This window comes from Hylobates moloch, unplaced genomic scaffold (assembly GCF_009828535.3).
Source record: "Hylobates moloch isolate HMO894 unplaced genomic scaffold, HMol_V3 SCAFFOLD_12, whole genome shotgun sequence".
In the NCBI taxonomy this organism is placed as follows: Eukaryota; Metazoa; Chordata; class Mammalia; order Primates; family Hylobatidae; genus Hylobates; species Hylobates moloch.
The window spans coordinates 61114032-61134525 of record NW_026652287.1 but is presented as its reverse complement, the minus strand read 5'-3'; the positions used below and the strand labels follow the sequence as shown (position 1 = coordinate 61134525).

Here is a 20494-nt window from a genome sequence, read left to right as displayed (position 1 = left end):
AACCATTCTTTCTTCTTAATTATAGAAGTTAAAGCATAAAATTTTTTTAGATTAACCAATGTATTCCCCAACCAGACACTTTTCCTCCTTCCTGCCATCAGTTAGCATGTTAATCACATCTCTCTTCTGAGTGGTGAGGACCTTAAGCCACGCTCACCTGTTCATTGGCTTCCAAGAATAGCACCTCTACCTCATCCAGGATCAGGTGGCAGAGCCTGAGGAACAGTAGGCTCTGACAGGCGAGAAGCCTCAGCAGGCTGTATGGGGTCGTAACAATCACATCACCTGCATTTAAAAGAAAAAGTGAACATTTTCAATTTTCCACAGGTTTTTTTAAGATTTCCTCTGCTAAGAGTCCACATACTTTCTAGAAATGCCTTCTAATGAAGTAAAAAACAGTTTCTGTCCTAGTCAACCCCATATGCCCAGCATCTAACAAACAGTTTAAGTGTTCAGTAAATAGTTGATAAATGAATGAAGTGACATAGTTTTCTCAGTGAAGCAGATGTAAGTCAAGATCAAGCCTTCGTAATCAAAACCGTCGGGAGCTGACAAGTAGGTCTGGACTAGTGACTGTGAGTGTGTCGTCACACAAGCCATGTCACTGCGGACCCAGACCCAGCCAGGCTCCACTGTCTTCTGTAGGGAAGACAATGAAAAGGATACTTTGACTTTTATAGCCACTTGAAAAGGATACTTACAGCCCCTTGGAAGCTTTGTATTTTTGGCTTCCTCTTTATGGAGCCCAATTGTTAATAGCACAGGATGAAGAGGCCTGGAGGACATGCTATATTCTCCCAATAATTCAAAAATAAATTGGGCCTTCTTCCACCCAGGGCACACAATGACTGCGAGAGGCTGCGAAGACAGACAAATTCAAATGACTCCAGACGGTAGTTAGGAATTCAGCATCCACATATGAAACATCAAGAACATCTCCTTGCACAGAAGCAGCACCCCGTAAGTTTCTGCTATAAACATCATACAGGTCAGAAAAGTGACAATATAATTTCATTAAAACAGATTTAGACACATTGAGTCATATTTTCTGAGAGTCTTAATGAAGCACTTCACAAGTATTCATTCATTTAGCTCTTAAGATGCTCTTACGGGGCAGAGGCTGTCAATGCTTCATTTCATAGGTGACGAATTTGAGGTACAGAGAGTTGAAGTCAGTTACCCAAGGCTGCACAGCTAATACATGGTAGCAACAGGATTTGAACGCAGGCAGTCTGGCTCTACATCCCCTGCACAGATCCTAAGCACAAGAATGAACTAAATGCCTCCTGAAAGGGGCCTTAAAAAAGACGAACCCTGGCTGGGTGTAGTGGCTCACACCTGTAATCCCAGCACTTTGGGAGGCTGAGGCGGGTGGATCACCTGATGTCAGGAGTTCGAGACCAGCCTGACCAATATGGTGAAACCCCGTCTCTACTAAAAATACAAAAATTAGCCAGGCGTGGTAGTGTGTGCCTGTAGTCCCAGCTACTCAGGAGGCTGATACAGGAGAATTGCTTGAACCCGGGAGGCAGAGGTTGCAGTGAGCCGAGATCGTGCCACTGCACTCCAGCCTGGGTGATAGAGCGAGACTCCAACTCAAAAAAAAAAAAAAAAAAAAAAAGATGAACTCCTCTTCCTTAGGAGACTATCTTCTGAACCCTGCCCTCTGCAAGCCCACAGGTAACTCCTGAAGCTGCACTGCCTGCCAGACACCTTCCTGGACACACACCCTCCAGTAACCGAAGACAAGCCGAGGCTCCTCTTTCATTCACACAGATCCAGGTGGGCCCAGCTTCCAGGCACAGGCCTGAAAGCAGGCTGACCATGGAGGCGTGGAGAAAGCTGGGGCCACAGGGACGAGACCTGGACATCCCTTTCTGCCCTGAGCCTGGGTTCGGCCTCAATATAAGCGACTTCTCATCAGTTGCTTCTCATTAGTCTGCTGTTAAGTAATTTGGGTGATAGAAATATATCCATTAATTTGATTAAATCAATTCATAATAACAGACGCAACTTTTTTTTTTTTTTGGGACGGAGTTTCACTCTTCTTGCCCAGGCTGGAGTGCAATGGTGCAATCTTGCCTCACCGCAACCTCTGCCTCCCGGGTTCAAGCGATTGTCCTGCCTCAGCCTCTCGAGTAGCTGAACTACAGGCGTGTGCCACCATGCCCAGCTAATTTTTGTATTTTTAGTAGAGACGGGGTTTCACCATGTTGGCCAGGATAGTCTCGATCTCAATCTCATGATCCGCCTGCCTCGGCGTCCCAAAGTGCTGATTACAGGCATGAGCCACCGCGCCCGGCCAACAGATGCAACTTTCTAAAGGGAAATCATACAACTGCATGGCATGGTTAGAAAAATGAGCTAGCATCTTTTCTAACTGCAACACTATGTCTTCTTACTGCTGTTTTTCACTGGTGGAGCCCCGTCTGGAGCACCCTTAGTGCCAGGCCCCGAGATGCAGGTTCCACACCCATCAGGCCCCTAACAGCCACAAACCAGCAGCACAGGGCCATGCCCTGCATCATTTACCTTCACACCACTCCTCTCTTTCCCACCACCTCTTTCTCGGTGAAACGGTTTAGCTCTGCATCCCCACCCAAATCTCATGTTAAATGTAATCCCCAGTGTTGGAGGTGGAGGCTGGTGGGGGGTGAATGGATCATGGGGGCAGTTTCTCATGAATGGGTTAGCACTGTCCTCTTGATGCTGTTCTTCTGAGATCTAGTGTTTAAAGGTATGTGGCACCTCCCCCGCTCCTGCTCCAGCCATGTGTCACACCTGCTCCCCCTTAGACTTCTGCCATGATTGTGAGTTTCCTGAGGCTTCCGCAGAAGCCGAGCAGATGCCAGCATCATGCTTCTGCTCCAGCCTGCAGAACCACGAGCCAGTTAAGCCTCTCTTCTTTATAAATTACCCAGCCTCAGGTATTTATAGCAATGCTAGAACAGACTTAATACAGTTATTCTGAGGTTTTCCCACATGGGAAAAGTTAAGAAGGATTATGAAGCAGGGTGGGGAGCTAGGAAATGACTGGCAGAGCACGGGACAAGGCAGCAGAAGCTCAGACTTCAACCCCACTCCTAGCCCTGTCAGCGGGAAATTTACCCCAGTAACTCTTCCTGAGCCTCATTTTCTCCTCCGTGAAATGGTGAGAACAATGCCCATCTCATGCTGCTATTGTGATGGTTAGATAGACTCAGGTCCGTGACAGCGTTTTAGACACTCGATATCCTTTTTTTTTTTTTTTTCTGAGAAAGAGTTTTGCTCTTGTTATCCAGGCTGGAACACAATGGTATGATCTTGGCTCACTGCAACCTTCGCCTCCCAGGTTCAAGTGATTCTCCTGCCTCAGCCTCCCAAGTAGCTGGGATTACAGGCATGCCACCACGCCCACCTAATTTTTCTGTTTTTAGTAGAGATGGGGTTTCACCATGTTGGCCAGGCTGGTCTTGAACTCCTGACCTCAGATGATCCACCTGCCTCGGCCTCCCAAAGTGCTGGGATTACAAGCATAAGCCACCGTGCCCGGCCTCAATATCCATTTCTAAAAGCCTCAGCCAATGGCCCACAACTAGCGGCTCCAGGCGAGAATCAGTATGAGAGCATCAGTAATTGGAACAGGGAAAGGACACTTTCCCATAGGACAGTTTCTGGCCTGGAAGTTTGAAAACCAAACTGAGTAATGGATGACTTTCCCCAAAGGTGAGGTGTATAATTTTAAAATAAATATTTAACCCATTTGGTTGTGAGGCAAAACTGTCTTTGACTTACTCCATTTCTACTTGGTAATGACTTGTAGCAGGCTCCTGTTTGCAAAATTGTCAACACTGGTAGGAGGTAGAGCAAAGGGTTGCTTTCACAGTGAGAAATGACAACCACATCACAGCCACGTGCTATGGGAGGCCAAGAGTAAGATTCAGTGTGGCTGGGGCCCGGAAACTTATTTCTTTGAAGAGCCTACAAAACAGAAACAACCAGAAACCAAAATAAGGTAGAGAAAACTAACAAAAACTCCACTGCATGGCTCATTTCACCCCAATAAGCACTACACATTGCCAAACCCAGTATTTTCCAAGCCCTAACTTGTTAAGTTTCCCCAAATATTTTCTCAGTAGCAACCTCCTATTAAAAGACTGTTGCTTTTTCTCCTATTAAGACTCCCATTAAAAGATTCTTGCTAGGCAGAGTGCGGTGGCTTATGCGTGTAATCCCAGCACTTTGGGAGGCCAAGGTGGGTGGATCACCTGAGGTCAGGAGTTCGAGACCAGCCTGGCCAACATGGTGAAACCCCATCTCTAACAAAAATACAAAATTAGCCAGGTGTGGCGGTGCATGCCTATAATCCCAGCTACTCCGGAGGCTGAGGCAGGAGAATCACTTGAACACAGGAGGCAGAGGATGCAGTGAGCCAAGATTGCGCCACTGCACTCCAGCCTGGGTGACAGAGCGAGACTCCATCTCAAAAAAAAAAAAAAAAAAAAAAAAAAAAAGGCCAGGCACGGTGGCTGGCTCACATCTGTAATCCCTGCACTTTAGGAGGCCAAGACGAGCAGATCACCTGAGGTTGGGAGTTCAAGACCAGCCTGACCAACATGCAGAAACCCCGTCTCTACTAAAAATAGGAAATTAGCCAGGCGTGGTGTCAGGCACCTGTAATCCTAGCTACATAGGAGGCTGAGGCAGAAGAATGACTTGAACCTGGGAGGCAGAGGTTGTGGTGAGCCGAGATCATGCCATTGCACTCCAGCCTGAGCAACAAGAGCAAAACTCTGTCTCAAAAAAAAAAAAAAAAAAGATTCTTGCTTTAATTTTCTAAATTAAAAGGATCCAATAGATGGCCCATTGACAGGAACTTAAAGTTCACCAGATCAAAGATGCAGCTTTTCCTCTTCATTCTCCTAATAAACTGCCAGTCCATCAGCTTCACTTGTAAAGCTTTTTAAAAGATAGACTTTTATTTGCTTATTTTTCTATGTAACTGTCACTAAAGCCCAAATGTTCCAATAGAGTTCTCCACCCACATGGATAGGATCTTCCAAATGGCTGAGCTCATCAGCACCATGAGCTCTGTGAGGTCCTCTCAAGTCCTGAGCCCTAGCTGCAGTCAGGACCTGCCATGCTCTGCACCTGGTATTCAGCAACTATCCTGGGATCATCCTTCACCATCATCCTTTGTCTGCAAACTCATGTGGTCATCTTTCTTGGGTTACTTCTTTGTTTTGGTAGAGAACATATTTTAATATCTTCTTGACAAAGGTTGGAAGGGAAGTACGTTTTCTTAAGACTCTGTATGTCTGCAAATGTCTTCACTCTACCCTCACACTCCATCCACAGTTTGAGTAAGGACCTCTGGTTGGAAAGAGCTTTTCATCAGAATTATTATTATTATTTTTTTTTTTTTTATCAGAGACAGTCTCGTTCTGTGCCCAGGCTGGAGTGCAGTGGCACGATCTTGGCTCACTGCAACCTCCACCTCCCAGGTTCAAGAGATTCTCATGTCTCAGCCTCCCAAGCGACTGGGACTACAGGCACGTGCCACCACACCCAGCTAACTTTTTGTATTTTAGTAGAGGATTTCACCATGTTGCCCAGGCTGGTCTCAAACTCCTGACTCAGCAATCCGCACCGCAGCCTCCCAAAATGCTAGGATTAAAGGCGTGAGCCACCACGCCCGACCTCATCAGAATTCTGACATCAATGCTCATTTGGTGCATTGTGGAGACATCTGAAGCCATTCTGATTCCTGGTCCAGTGTGTAGGACCAGTTTCATCTCTCTTGAAGCCTTCATAATCTTCAGATTCCCTCAACTTAGATGCTTCAGAATCTCTTTCTTCAGCAGTTGTGCTGGGCAGGCCCTCTTAATCTGGAAATTCTTGTCCATTAGGTCCAGAAAATGTTCCTATGTTAATCTTCAGAAAATGTCCTACCATCTTCCTTCATTCTTTCTAGAAATCCCATTTTCAGATACTGGACCTCAAACTGACCCTCAAAAATTTTTCCTCCTATTTCCATTTCTTTGCCTTTTTCCTCTACTTTCTGAGTTAGCTTCTGTTTTATATCTCAAACATACTAGTGATTTTTACATTTTTCTATATTTTGAACTTCCAAGAACCTTTTTTTCTGCCTGTTCCTTTTTAAAATATCCTATTTTCAATATCCCCAGGGAGAAAACATTACATCCCTTTAACAGTAAGCTGTTAGAGATGCAATGTCTTCTCTCTGGGGACATTTATTCTCTAACATTTTCTCCTCCTCACTGCATTGTCTGTTTCCTTGAGAGTTTGTTTCAGTCTTTTTTTTTTTTTTCCCCAGGTTTCAATGGTGCAATTCAGTCATTGAACCTCCGGCCTCCTGATTCAAGTGTTCTCCTGCCTCAGCCTCCCAAGTAGTGGAGGTGAAGGCTTTCTTCAAATGTCCATGATCCCTGATGTCTGTTCATGGTGGAGAGCAAGACACTAACGCCCAACTGGAGGCTCTGGGGACTCTTGTCATCACATGAGTGTCACCTCACTGCAGAAAGGCAAGGTGGCAAGCAGGCCCTGTTCATGGGAGAATTCCAAATAGCATCATCTGAAGGTCATTTCTCTAGAGCCATTCAAATTTCTCCAAAAAGAGCCTCCAACCTTGCTGCTGAGAACAATACGAGCTGGCTGTGGGTGCTCAGAAGACAGAGCTGGTGGTTCACGCTCCTCTCACAAAGCGCACCTTCCCTGAAGAGGCAGCCACACTCTGTCTCCTGCTTTCATCTTCTAAGACTGTGGAATCTGTCCACTTCTCTCTCACGCTATTTGTCCTGGTTGTTTTATCTTCCTATCTTAAAAAAATTTTTTTTAACTTTTTTTAATCAGGAAAAAAGTAGATAAACAAACATGTATGATCAATTTTCCAAATGAAACCATATGTGTGTAAGACCATTTTGAAAAGAACGGTGGGGGAGTGCATTACAACTGCCCTGGTGGCCTGCTGCTCCTCCCACAGCCCTGTCCACGGGCATCCTGGAAACCTGACTGCAGAAGGGGCTCACAGTTACACAGCGGCTGCCTCACAAAACAATCACTCACTCACTTCTAAGAAGCTAACTTGGATTTAAGAATAAATGAGAAATTAGGCCGAGTGTGGTGGCTCATGCCTGTAATCTCAAATAAAAAGAGAATTTCAAAAGCAAAGAAATTATACAATGCAACCTTAGAGCCATTTATTTCAAAATCCTTCTCTATTAGAAAAAGTTGGCATTCTTGATAAATTCAGTTTTACGAGCACTTTTACCTTCTTCAGGTCTTCTGACAGCGGCGACGAGTCAATGGTTAAGCAGGGCTCGATCTTGTTCCGGAGCACTGCCATGGGCGGCTGCAGGCCCTTCAGCTTCTGCAACTGAGAGAACGTGTGCATTAGACAACCAGTGTCTGCCCTGAGGCATCAGCACAGGAGATCAAGAACTTAATGGAAATGAAGAAAATACAGATTTCAATGTAAACACCTGGGTATATATGCTTACTTAAAAAAAAAAAAAAAGAAAAAAAAACCACCAAACTACCAAAAGGAAGATCGTTTATTATCCAAAAAGCAAGGAACAATTGCTCAGAAGCAACAATCCATTCGATCGTTTCTCAAAGGATGTCTTCAGGTTAAGTCTCCCATCTAAGGAGTTTCTCTTCTAATCTCAAGTCTGGAGGGAGGAAGGAGAGGATTTAAAGGATAAACAGTTTTTTCTCTCTTTTTATTTTACTTTTTTTAGGGCCTGTAATACCTGCTGGAGATCAGAGATTCCGTCAGCTCTCAAAGGATCAGGATTTAAAAACTGCAGTAATCTGTAAGATAGTTAAAAGAAGAATGTGAAGAAAAAGGTGTTTCTGTTTCCTCAGTTGAGCTATTCTTTTAGTTCTTCCTTGATAGAGACAGCAGGGGCTGCACAGCCCAAGGCTCAGCTATACAACCACTGCCTGCTCTGTTCTGCTTGATTTATAAGGCATGAGGGCCTGTACCTGTGCTGCCACAACCCTGCCACCCAGGTCCCCCTGAGTATCTGAGGGGCCCCAGCCAAGCTCAGGAACCACTAGTGTACTTTACTATCTTTATTTTATGGATGAGAAAAACAAGACCAGGTAGGACTTGTCCACAACCACCTCTGCTGAGAGGTGAAGAAATTTGAAACTGCTTTCCTCTAGATCCAGCCCAACCCCAACATGGGTAAGGCCAGTGGCAGTCACAGAGAAGTCACAAGGCACAGACATGGCAGGGACTCCAGGATAAAGATGGTGGGTTACACACATGGCAAACTGCACTCCTTCCTAAAGCCCCATTCCTGTAAATGCATTTTTTCTTTTCTTTTTTTTTTTTTTTTTTGAGATGGAGTTTCGCTCTTGTTACTCAGGCTGGAGTACAGTGGCGTGATCTCACTGTAACCTCCGCCTCCCAGGTTCAAGAGATTCTCCTGCCTCAGCCTCCCGAGTAGCTGGGATTACAGGCATCCACCACCACACCCAGCTAATTTCTGTATTTTTAGTAGAGACAGGGTTTCACCATTGTTGTCCAGGCTGGTCTCGAACTCCTGACCTCAGGCGACCCGCCTGCCTCGGCTTCCCAAAGTGCTGGGATTATAGGCGTGAGCCACTGCGCTCGGCCCTGTAAATAGATTTTTAAATGCAAAAGCCACAAGACCCAACTGTCATCAGCTGATGAATGGGTACATGAAATGCGCTCCATGCATGCAACGGAATGTAAGTCAGTCATGAAAAGGCATGCTGTGCTCGTTTATGATATGGCAGAGGTAAGCCTTGGAAACACTGTGCGCAGTGAAACCAGCGTCACCAAGGCCCACCCACCGTATGATCCTATCGATATGAAACGTCCTGAACAGGCAAACCCATAGAGACTGAAAGCAGACAGCTGGCTACCAAAGGATGTGGAGGGAGGAAAATGGAGAGTGACCGCTAATGGAAATGGACTTACTTGTGTGGTTGGAAACTCTGTGAATACACTAAAAATCACTGAATTGTACATTTGAAAAAAGGGCACATGAATCATATTTCAAAAAAGCTGTTTTAGAGACAATATTTCAGAACAGAATGTTGGAAGCTAAAAAACAGATGGACAAACTGGTAACAGCCCCAAGACAGTTGAATCTGAGCCAGCCATGGGAGCCTGACCCTATCTGCAGAGAACGACCTTCAGAAAGCTTAGGAATTAGGGGCAGGCTCCCTGGCTGCAGCAGTGTGGCAGAGGGGGGAATCTCTGCATCACCTTACACTGCTCCACACCAGACTGCCACTCACCCCAACCCCAGGAAGGCCAGGGGCTGATTCTCTGGAGAGGATAAAGCAGAACTCTCAGGACTCGGGGCTGTAGGCCTAGCTGCAAACAGTGCTGAACTGAAAAGAGGGAGGCTAAGCACACACAGGACAGTGAGATCCAGCCTGTGCCTCCCACTCAGCTCCCAGGACACAGGCAGGTCTTTAGCCCCGGGGGCAAGAGACAGGAGAAGTCTTCCCTTGGGCATCTGGATGGAATTCAGAGGTCCCTGCACTCACAGCAGCTCGCTCCCCAGTGAGACCCACAGTCCACAGGCTTGGTACACTCAGAGACCCTCACCGGCTCACTGGGCCTCTACGTTGAAATACAGGCAGACAATCGAGGACCGCATGACGTCTAAGGAAAGCCTCCAACCTTAAAAACCGAGTAATGCACCCTGCAAAAAAAGAAACAGTGTAGGGAGAAGAAAACCCCCCGACCAAAATCATTAGTCTCCTTAGAGAAATGAGAGAAACTACCGTATATGTGAAACGAGGACAGGACACTATCAGAAAGAGAAAAGAGAACAAAAGGAAAACCCTTGCAAATTAAAAACGTGATATTAGACATAAAAAACACAATAAAATGAGTAGAGGACAAAATTGTAAAATCATTCCAAAAAGTAAAGCAGGCTGGGTGTGGTGGCTCACACCTATAATCCCAGCCTTTTGGGAGGCCGAGGCAGGCAGATCACTTGAGGTCAGGAGTTTGAGACTAGCCTAGCCAATATAGTGAAACCCTGTCTCTACTAAAAATACAAAAATTAGTCAGGTGTGGTGGCAGGCACCTGTAATCCCAGAGTGAGGCAGGAGAATCACTTGAACCCAGGAGACAGAAGTTGCAGTGAGCCAACATCGCAGCACTGCACTCCAGCCTGGGCAAAAGAGCGAGACTCCATTTCAAAAAAACAAAAAAAAAAAAAAAAAAAAAAAAAGAAAAAAAGTAAAGCAAAAAGACAAAGAGATTTAAAAAAGAGCAGGCACTTCCAAGATGGCCAAATAGGAACAGCTCCAGTCTATAGCTCTCAGCGAGATCGACGCAGAAGATGGGTGATTTCTGCATTTCCAACTGAGGTACCTGGTTCATCTCACTGGGACTGGTTGGACAGTGGGTGTAGCCCATGGAGGGTGAGCTGAAACAGGGTGGGGTGTCGCCCCACCTGGGAAGCACAAGGGGTTGGGGGATTTCCCTTTTCTAGCCAAGGGAAGCCGTGACTGACTGTACCTGGAGGAGCAGCACACTCCTGCCTAAATACTGCACTTTTCCCACAGTCTTCACAACCTGCAGACCAGGAGATTCTCTCCTGTGCCTGGCTCGGTGGGTCCCACGCCCACGGATCCTTGCTCGCTGCTAGTGCAGCAGTCTGAGATGGACCTGGGACATGGGAGCTTGGTGCAGGGAGGGGTGTCCACCATTGTTGAGGTTGAGTAGGCGGTTCTACGCTCACAGTGTAAACAAAGCGGCAGGGAAGCTCAAACTGGGCGGAGCCCACCGCAGCTCAGCAAGGCCTACTGCCTCTCTAGATTCCACCTCTGGGGGCAGGGCATATCTGACCCAAAGGCAGCAGACAGCTTCTCCAGACTTAAACGTCTCTGCCTGACAGCTCTGAAGAGAGCAGTGGTTCTCCCAGCACAGCACTTGAGCTCTGATAATGGACAGACTACCTCCTCAGGCAGATCTCTGACTCATGTGTAGCCTGACTGGGAGACATCTCCCAGTAGGGGCCGACAGACACCTCATACAGGCGGGTGTCCCTCTGGGATGAAGCTTCCAGAGGAAGGATCAGGCAGCAATATTTGCTGTTCTGCAGCCTCTGCCCAGGGAAACAGGGTCTGGGGTGGACCTCCAGCAAACTCCAACAGACCTGCAGCTGAGGGGCCTGTCTGTTGGAAGGAAAACTACCAAACAGAAAGGAATAGCATCAACATCAACAACAAGGACATCTACACCAAACCCTCATCTGTAGCTCACCAACATCAAAGAGCAAAGGTAGATAAAACCACAAAGACGGGGAGAAACCAGAGCAGAAAGGCTGAAAATTCCAAAAACCAGAACGTCTCTTCTCCTCCAAAGGAACACAACTCCTCGCCAGCAACAGAAAAAAACTGGACGGAGAATGAGTTTGATAAGTTGACAGAAGTAAGCTTCAGAAGGTCGGTAATAACAAACTTCTCTGAGCTAAAGAAGCATGTTCTAACCCATCGTAAGGAAGCTAAAAACCTTGAAAAAAGGTTAGATGAATGGCTAACTAGAATAACCAGTGTAGAGAAGAGCTTAAATGACCTGATGGAGCTGAAAACCACAGTATGAGAACTTCGTGATGCATGCACAAGCTTCAACAGCCAATTCGATCAAGTGGAAGAAAGGATATCAGTGATTGAAGGTCAAATTAATGAAATAAAGTGAGAAGACAAGATTAAAGAAAAAAGAGTAAAAAGAAATGAACAAAGCCTCCAAGAAATATGGGACTATGTGAAAAGACCAAATCTACTTTTGATTGGTGTACCTGAAAGCAACGGGGAGAATGGTGCCAAGTCAGAAAACACTCTTCAGGACATTATCCAGGAGAACTTCCCCAACCTAGCAAGGCAGGCCAACATTCAAATTCAGGAAATACAGAGAACACTACAAAGATACTCTTCGAGAAGAGCAACCCCAAGACACACAATTGTCAGATTCACCAAGGTTGAAATGAAGGAAAAAATGTTAAGGGCACCCAGAGAGAAAGGTCAGGTTACCCACCAAAGGAAGCCCATCAGACTAACAGTGGTTCACTCTGCAGAAACTCTATAAGCCAGAAGAGAGTGGGGGCCAATATTCAATATTCTTGAAAAGAATTTTCAACCCAGAATTTCATATCCAGCCAAATTAAGCTTCATAAGTAAAGGAGAAATAAAATCCTTTACAGACAAGCAAATGCTGAGAGATTTTGTCACCACCAGGCCTGCCTTCCAAGAGCTCCTGAAGGAAGTACTAAACATGGATAGGAACAACCGGTACCAGCCACTGCAAAAACATGCCAAAATGTAAAGATCATCGATGCTATGAAGAAACTACATCAATTAATGGGCAAAATAACCAGCTAGCATCATAATGACACGATCAAATTCACACATAACAATATTAACCTTAAATGTAAATGGGCTAAATGCCCCCAATTAAAAGACACAGACTGGCAAATTGGATAAAGAGTCAAGACCCATCGGTGTGCTGTATTCAGGAGACCCATCTCACATGCAAAGACACACATAGGCCCAAAATAAAGGGATGGAGGAAGATCTACTAAGCAAATGGAAAGCAAACAGGGTTGCAATCCTGGCCTCTGATAAAAAAGATTTAAACCAACAAAATCAAAAGACATAAAAAAGGCATTACATAAAAAGTAATCAATACTTCATAAAGCAAGTTTTTAAGAGACCTACAAAGAGATCTAGACTCCCACATAAAAATAAATGGGAGACTTTAACACCCCACTGTCTATATTAGACAGATCAATGAGACAGAAAATTAACAAGGATATCCGGGACTTGAACTCAGCTCTGGACCAAGCAGACCTAATAGACATCTACAGAACTCTCCACCCCAAATCAACAGGATATACATTCTTCTCAGCACCACATCACACTTATTCTAAAATTGACCACATAATCGGAAGTAAAACACTCCTCAGCAAATGTAAAATAACAGAAATCACAACAAACTGTCTCTCAGACCAGAGTGCAATCAAATTAGAACTCAGGATTAAGAATCGCACTCAAAACCGCACAACTACATGGAAACTGAACAACCTGCTCCTGAATGACTACTGGGTACATAACGAAATGAAGGCAGAAATAAAGATGTTCTTTGAAACCAATGAGAACAAAGACACAACATACCAGAATCTCTGGGACACATTATAGCACTAAATGCCCACAAGAGAAAGGAGGAGAGATCTAAAATTGACACCCTAACATCACAATTAAGAGAACTAGAGAAGCAAGAGCAAACAAATTCAAAAGCTGGCAGAAGACAAGAAATAACTAAGATCAGAGCAGAAGTGAAGGAGATAGTGACACAGAAAACCCTTCAAAAAAAATCAATGAATCCAGGAGCTGGTTTTTTGAAAAGATCAACAAAATAGATAAACTGCTAGCAAGACTAATAAAGAAGAAAAGAAAGAAGAATCAAATAGACACAATAAAAAATGATAAAGGGGATATCACCACGGATCCCACAGAAATACAAACTACCATCAGAGAATACTATAAACACCTATGCAAATAAACTAGAAAATCTAGAAGAAATGGATAAACTCCTGGACACATACACCCTCCCAAGACTAAACCAGGAAGAAGTCGAATCTCTGAATAGACCAGTAACAGGTTCTGAAATTGAGGCAGTAATAGCCTGCCAACCAAAAAAAGTCCAGGAACAGACATTCACAGCCGAATTCTACCAGAGGTAGAAAGAGGAGCTGGTACCATTCCTTCTGAAACTATTCCAATCAACAGAAAAAGAGGGAATCCTTCCTAACTCATTTTATGAGGCCAGCATCATCCTGACACCAAAGCCTGGCAGAGTCACAACAAAAAAAGAGAATTTTAGGCCAATATCCCTGATGAACATCAATGCGAAAATCCTCAATAAAATACTGGCAAACTGAATCCAGCAGCACATCAAAAAGCTTATCCACCATGATCAAGTCGGCTTCATCCCTGGGATGAAAGTCTGGTTCAACATATACAAATCAATACATGTAATCCATCACATAAACAGAACCAACAACAAAAACCACATGGTTATCTCAGTAGACGCAGAAAAGGCCTTCGACAAAATTCAACAGCCTTTCATGCTAAAAACTCTCAATAAACTAGGTATCGATGGAATGTATCTCAACATAATAAGAGCTATTTATGACAAACCCACAGCCAATATCATACTGAATGGGCAAAAACTGGAAGCATTCCCTTTGAAAACCGGCACAAGACAAGGATGCCCTCTCTCACCACTCCTATTTGACATAGTATTGGAAAGGCAGGGCAATCAGGCAAGAGAAAGGGCAGTATCTGGCCAGGGCAATCAGGCAAGAGAAAGCAATAAAGGGTATTCAAATAGGAAGAGAGAAAGTCAAATTGTCCCTGTTTGCAGATGACATGATTGTATATTTCAAAAACCCCATAATCTCAGCCCCAAATCTCCTTAAGCTGATAAGCAACTTCAGCAAAGTCTCAGGATACAAAATCAATGTGTAAAAATCACAAGCATTCCTATACACCAATAACAGACAAACAGAGAGCCAAATCATGAGTGAACTCCCATTCACAATTGCTACTAAGAAAATAAAATACCTAGGAATACAACTTACAAGGGATGTGAAGGACCTCTTCAAGGAGAACTACAAACCACTGCTAAAGAAAATAAGACAGGACACAAACAAATGGAAAAACATTCCATGCTCACGGATAGGAAGAATCAATATCGTGAAAATGGTCTTACTGCCCAAAGTAATTTATAGAGTCAAAGCTATCCCCATCAATCTACCACTGACTTTCTTCACAGAATTGGAAAAAACTACTTTAAACTTCATACGGAACCAAAAATGAGCCCACATAGCCAAGACAATCTTGGGGAAGAAGAACAAAGCTGGAGGCATCACGCTACCTGACTTCAAACTTTACTACAAGGCTACAGTAACCAAAACAGCATGGCACTAGTACCAAAACAGATATATAGACCAATGGAACAGAACACAGGCCTCAGAAATAACACCACACATCTACCGCCATCTGATCTTTAACAAACCTGACACACACAAGCAATGGGGAAAAGATTCCCTATTTAATAAATAGTGTTGGGAAAACTGGCTAGCCATATGCAGAAAACTGAAACTGGACCCCTTCCTTACACCTTTTACAAAAATAAACTCAAGATGGATCAAAGACTTAAACATAAGACCTAGGACCATAAAAATCCTAGAAGAAAACCTGGGCAATACCATTCAGGACACAGGCATGGGCAAAGACTTCATGTCTAAAACACCAAAAGCAATGGCAACAAAAGTCAAAATTGACAAATGGAATCTAATTAAACTAAAGAGCTTCTGCACAGCAAAAGAAACTATCATCATAATGAACAGGCAGCCTACAGAATGGTAGAACATTTTTGCAATCTATTCATCTGACAAAGGGCTAATATCCAGAATCTACAAAGAACTTAAACAAATTTACAGGAAAAAAGCAAACAACCCCATCAAAAAGTGGGCAAAGGATATGAACACACACTTCGCAAAAGAAGGCATTTATGTAACCAACAGACATATGAAAAGATGCTCATCATCACTGGTCATTAGAGAAATGCAATCAAAATCACAATGGGATACCATCTCATGCCAGTTAGAATGGTGATCGTTAAAAAGTCAGGAAACAACAGACGCTGGAGAGGATGTGGAAAAACAGGAATGCTTTTACACTGTTGGTGGGAATGCAAATTAGTTCAACCATCATGGAAGACAGTGTGGTGATTCCTCAAGGATCTAGAACCAGAAATACCATTTGACCCAGCAATCCCCTGACTGGGCATATACCCAAAGGACTATAAATCATTCTACAATAAAGACACATGCACATGTATGTTTACTGTGGCACTATTCACAATAATAAAGACTTGGAACCAACCCAAATGTCCATCAATGATAGACTGGATTGAGAAAATGTGGCACATATACACCATGGAATACTATGCAGCCATAAAAAAGGATGAGTTCATGTCATTTGCAGGGAGGGACAGGGATGAAGCTGGAAACCATCATTCTCAGCAAACTATCACAAGATCAGAAAACCAAACACTGCATGTTCTCACTCCTAAGTGGAAGCTGAACAATGAGAACGCATGGACACAGGGAGGGGAACATCACACACTGGGGCTTGTGGGGGTGGGAGGCTAGGGGAGGGATAACAATAGGAGAAATACCTAATGTAGGTGACGGGTTGATGGGTGCAGCAAACCACCATGGCACACGTATACCTATGTAACAAAACTGCACGTTCTGCACGTGTAACCCAGAACTTAAAGTATAATAAAAAAAAAAGAAGAAAAATATATTTTATAAAATTACTCGACCAATTCTGGAGTTTCAACATATGAATCACAGAGGTTCTTAAAAGAAGACAGAGAACACGGAGCACAAGAGAACAATGAAAAAGTCAAGAGAATTTCCCAGGGGTAAGGGACATGAGGCTACACATTGGAAGGGTCCACTGAATGACAAGCATAATAATAGAACCACGCCAAGGCACAACATCAGGAAACTTCCAAACACTGGCAACAAAGGAAGATCCTATAAGCTTCCAGAGAGAGAGAGAGAAAAGGAAAGGAGTCATATATAAAGAATAAGAAATCAGAATAGAGTGGACGTCTCTACACTAGAAACTAGAAGTAGAAATGTCTTCAAAATTTGTACCCAAACTATTGATCAAGTGTGAAGATAGTCTAAAAGCATTTATGCAAAGTCTCTAAAAAATTTATGTTTTGTGTCTCCCTTCCTAGAAAGCTACTAAAGGATGCTCTCCACCAAAACAAGGGAGTAAACCAAGTAAGAAGAAGATGGATGATCTGGAAAAGAAGAGATTTAATTCAAGAAAGATGCAGAGAATCTCAGGATGCTGGTGACAATGAACACGGGACGTATCAGGCACAGACCAAAGCAGGCAGAAAGGGTCTGGAGGGATGTCCAAAGACACACAAGTGAGAACCTGAGTTTAGACAACAGAGGAGAATTCTGGGGATGAATCTTTAAGATAGATTAAAAACGGCCAAGCGCAGTGGCTCACACCTGTAATCCCAGCACTTGGGAGGCCGAGGTGGGCAGATCTTGAGGTCAGGAAATCAAGACCATCCTGGCTAACATGGTGAAACCCTGTCTCTACTAAAAATACAAAAAAATTAGCCAGGCATGATGGTGAGCGCCTGTAGTCCCAGCTACTCGGGAGGCTGAGGCAGGAGAATGGCGTGAACCTGGGAGGTGGAGCTTGCAGTGAGCTGAGATCGCACCACAGCACCCAGACTGGGCAACAGAGTGAGACTCCATCTCAAGAAAGAAAAAAAAAAAAAGATAGATTAAAAACTTAGGGAAGTGAGCCAGGCATGGTGGCACACAGTAGTCCCAGCTACTCGGGAGGTTGAGGCAGGAGGATTGCTTGAGGCCAGAAGTTTGAGACCAGCCTAGGAAACACAGTAAGACCCCATTAAAAAAAAAAAAAAAACCCAAGGAAAGAAAAAAACAAGATAATTATTAACTTCAGGTATACCAAAAGGCTATGTGAGAACAGAGAAGCAGCTGTGCTGTGTGACTGCAGAGCACCGCAGCACTCACCTGCTCACAGCCCAGGGACAATGCACACTCATCTCACCGGAATCATGACGCAGGGAGAGTGGGGTCATGGGAAGAACAGAAGTGTGGCTGTGATTTCAAGAGTGAGTTGGAAGGGTTGTACAACAGAGCCACGTCCTCACCACTCACTGTGGCCCTTCTTTGGCAGAGGGCTCGGGTCTGGAAGGACAGTGTCCGACCCAGGACTCAGCAGCCTGTGTCAAGGGCATTTCAGTCCAGGCTTCGACATGCACTGCTGTTCAGACTCTGATATTGAAACAGTATCACAAAGAATGTGGATATTCGGGCCAGGTGCAGTGGCTCATGCCTGTAATCCCAGCACTTTGGGAAGCTAATGGCAGGCAGATCACCTGAGGTCAGGAGTTCGAGACCAGCCCGGCCATCATGGCGAAACCCCGTCTCTACTAAAAATACAAAAAAGTTAGCTGGGCATGGTGTCGTGTGCCTGTAATCCCAGCTACTCGGGAGGCTGAGGCAGGAGAATCACTTGAACCCGAGAGGCGGAGGTTGCAGTGAGCCGAGCTTCTACCACTGCACTCCAGCCTGGGCTACAGAGCGAGACTCTGTCTCAAAAAAAAAAAAAAAAAAAAAAAGAATGGGCATATTCGGAGAATTTTCCATCGTCAATCAGTGGGCAGTACAACGTAGGCTGATGTTAAAATGTTTAAAGGAAGACAACAGAAGAATAAAGAATAAATATCACAGTAGGCACGAGGGACACAGAAGATGGAAAGACAAAGAACTGCAGAGAGAGCTCCAGGGTACCTTAAATATCAGAGATGACGTGAGTGGCAAGCAGGCACCACTCCACCCTCCTATGCTCAGGACGTCTTAACCAGTTAAGAAAGTACTCCCTGCAGCACATATGGCTGCATTGTCAAAGTCCAAAATCCTCCTGAAAATAATGCTGCGAGGGTCAACACACACAGTTGATACTCACCCACCATCTAGCATATTTCCACGGGCTGGGTGGAAGCTGGCACCAGCTTAGAAACACGATCTCAGCCCAATCCAGGCTGCCTTGCCACCTCCAGAAGCCCTTAGCAGAACAGAGCAGTTTCTCTTGAACACCCAAAGATTAAGAGAGAGAATTTCACTAGGAGAGCCCTTAAACCTGGGTGTGGGCCCCGCCACTTCCTCTGCTACCCAAGTATCCAGGATTCCCAAGGGGATCCTGGTGGTACGTGATCCTGGAATGGGACAGACTGCATCTGGGGTGACCTCTTCCAGAATGGGCTGTAACTTGGGGGTTTCCAAATGAGTTATATGAAGAAACAGGCCCGAGGAGAAAGAAACACAACTGCTTACTGGTACTTACAGGCTTGAGCAACTCCATCAGCGAGACAAAAAGACAGGAAAAGAAAACCACAGGTGTCACACAGAGGAGGCTAGTGGGACACCTGGCCCCTGGCAACGAGCCAAGGTCCTTGTGCCCCTCTGTCCACATCATGACAGTTGTTATCATAGTCCCAAGTGAGGTTTGGGGATGCAGCAATGTGGGTCCCTGACTGGCCATCCTTAAGGAAAGGGTGCCTCTCCTCCAGCCTGCCTTTGCTATCTCGCCAGAAATGACAGCACAGGGTTCCCCAGGCTTTGGACGCAGTGCAGCCAATGCGGGACCTCTGCTCAGTCAAGGGGGAGGGTGCCAGGATCACCAGGTCATCCCCGTGTCCTTAAGGAACTCAAAGCCTTCTTTGATGTTTAATCTTGAACTACCTCAAAGTTCCCTGAAACCCACAGGAGACTGACAGGATAACTGATGTTGTTCAATCAGTGGGTTCTAAGTAAGGGCATTTTAACACAACAGGAGACAAGACAGAACTTTTTAATACGAAAATAAAAGGGAATAGAATATTCCAGGGTCATCCGGGCACAGTGGCTCACGTCTGTAATCCTAGCACTTTGGGAAGCCAAGGTGGGCAGATCACCTGAGGTCATGAGTTCGAGAGCAGCCTGGCCAACATGGCAAAACCCCATCTCTACTAAAAATACAAAAATTAGCTGGACGTGGTGGCAGGTGCCTGTAATTCCAGCTACTCAGGAGGCTGAGGCAGCAGAATTGCTCGAACCCAGGAGGTGGAGGTTGCAGTGAGCCAAGATCACGTCATTGCACTCTAGCCTGGGTGACAGAGCCAGATTCCATCTCCAATTAAAAAAAAAAATTAAAGAAAGAAAGAAAGAAAGAAAGAAAGAAAGAAAGAAAGAAAGAAAGAAAGAAAGAAAGAAAGAAGACTATTCCAGGGTTAATTTGCCAGGTTATAATTTAAAATAATAAAAGAAAGAAATAAGCTGTGTGGATAATGTAAGGCCTTCTGTTCCAAGGAAAATAACCACTGTGACAGCAAAACCTTTGGGTATTAGGGCTGAGGTTGCCCTGGGAGAGGGGCGTCAGTTAGGTGCATCAACAGCCATCCCCAACTCTGTGGGCTCGTGGAAGCTTTCAAAGCCTCACCCTTGAAATACTGGGTGGTGTCCTGCGGGGTAAGAAGCCCTGGCAGGCCATCAGCACGGCCTCTGGGAAGCTGGGAAGCCCACATGGCTGCAGAGTCCACACCCTGGCTCCAACCCCCAAGGCCAACCAGTGGAAACAGCAGGACCTCCCCACCTCTGACCTGTCTCACACTTTGTCACTCTGGGAGCTCCAGGGCAGCTACAGTTACTTGGAATGTAAAACTGTTGAGGCCAATATGGTAAAAAGTATAAAAATGGCATGAGGCTGGGAGCTGTGGTCACGCCTACAATCCCAGCACTCTGAAAGGCAGAGGTAGGAGAATCATTTGAGGCCAGGACTTTGAGACCAGCCTGGGTAACATAGCAAGACTCTCATCCTA

The 20494-nt window shown here is 44.9% G+C and overlaps 1 protein-coding gene across 2 annotated transcripts in view; it reads right to left on the bottom strand.

The window, feature by feature from the left end:
- Positions 1 to 20494, bottom strand: part of TDRD12 (tudor domain containing 12) — a 109418-nt gene that overhangs the window by 34931 nt on the left and 53993 nt on the right. For both annotated transcript variants that reach the window (XM_032170373.2, XM_058425855.1), the window contains exons 12-16: positions 7752 to 7812; positions 7271 to 7375; positions 3775 to 3960; positions 702 to 858; positions 158 to 285 (exon numbers count right to left, since the gene is read on the bottom strand). In XM_032170373.2, coding sequence (XP_032026264.2) covers positions 158 to 285; positions 702 to 858; positions 3775 to 3960; positions 7271 to 7375; positions 7752 to 7812 — 637 coding nt within the window. The remainder of the gene's footprint in view (positions 1 to 157; positions 286 to 701; positions 859 to 3774; positions 3961 to 7270; positions 7376 to 7751; positions 7813 to 20494) is intronic.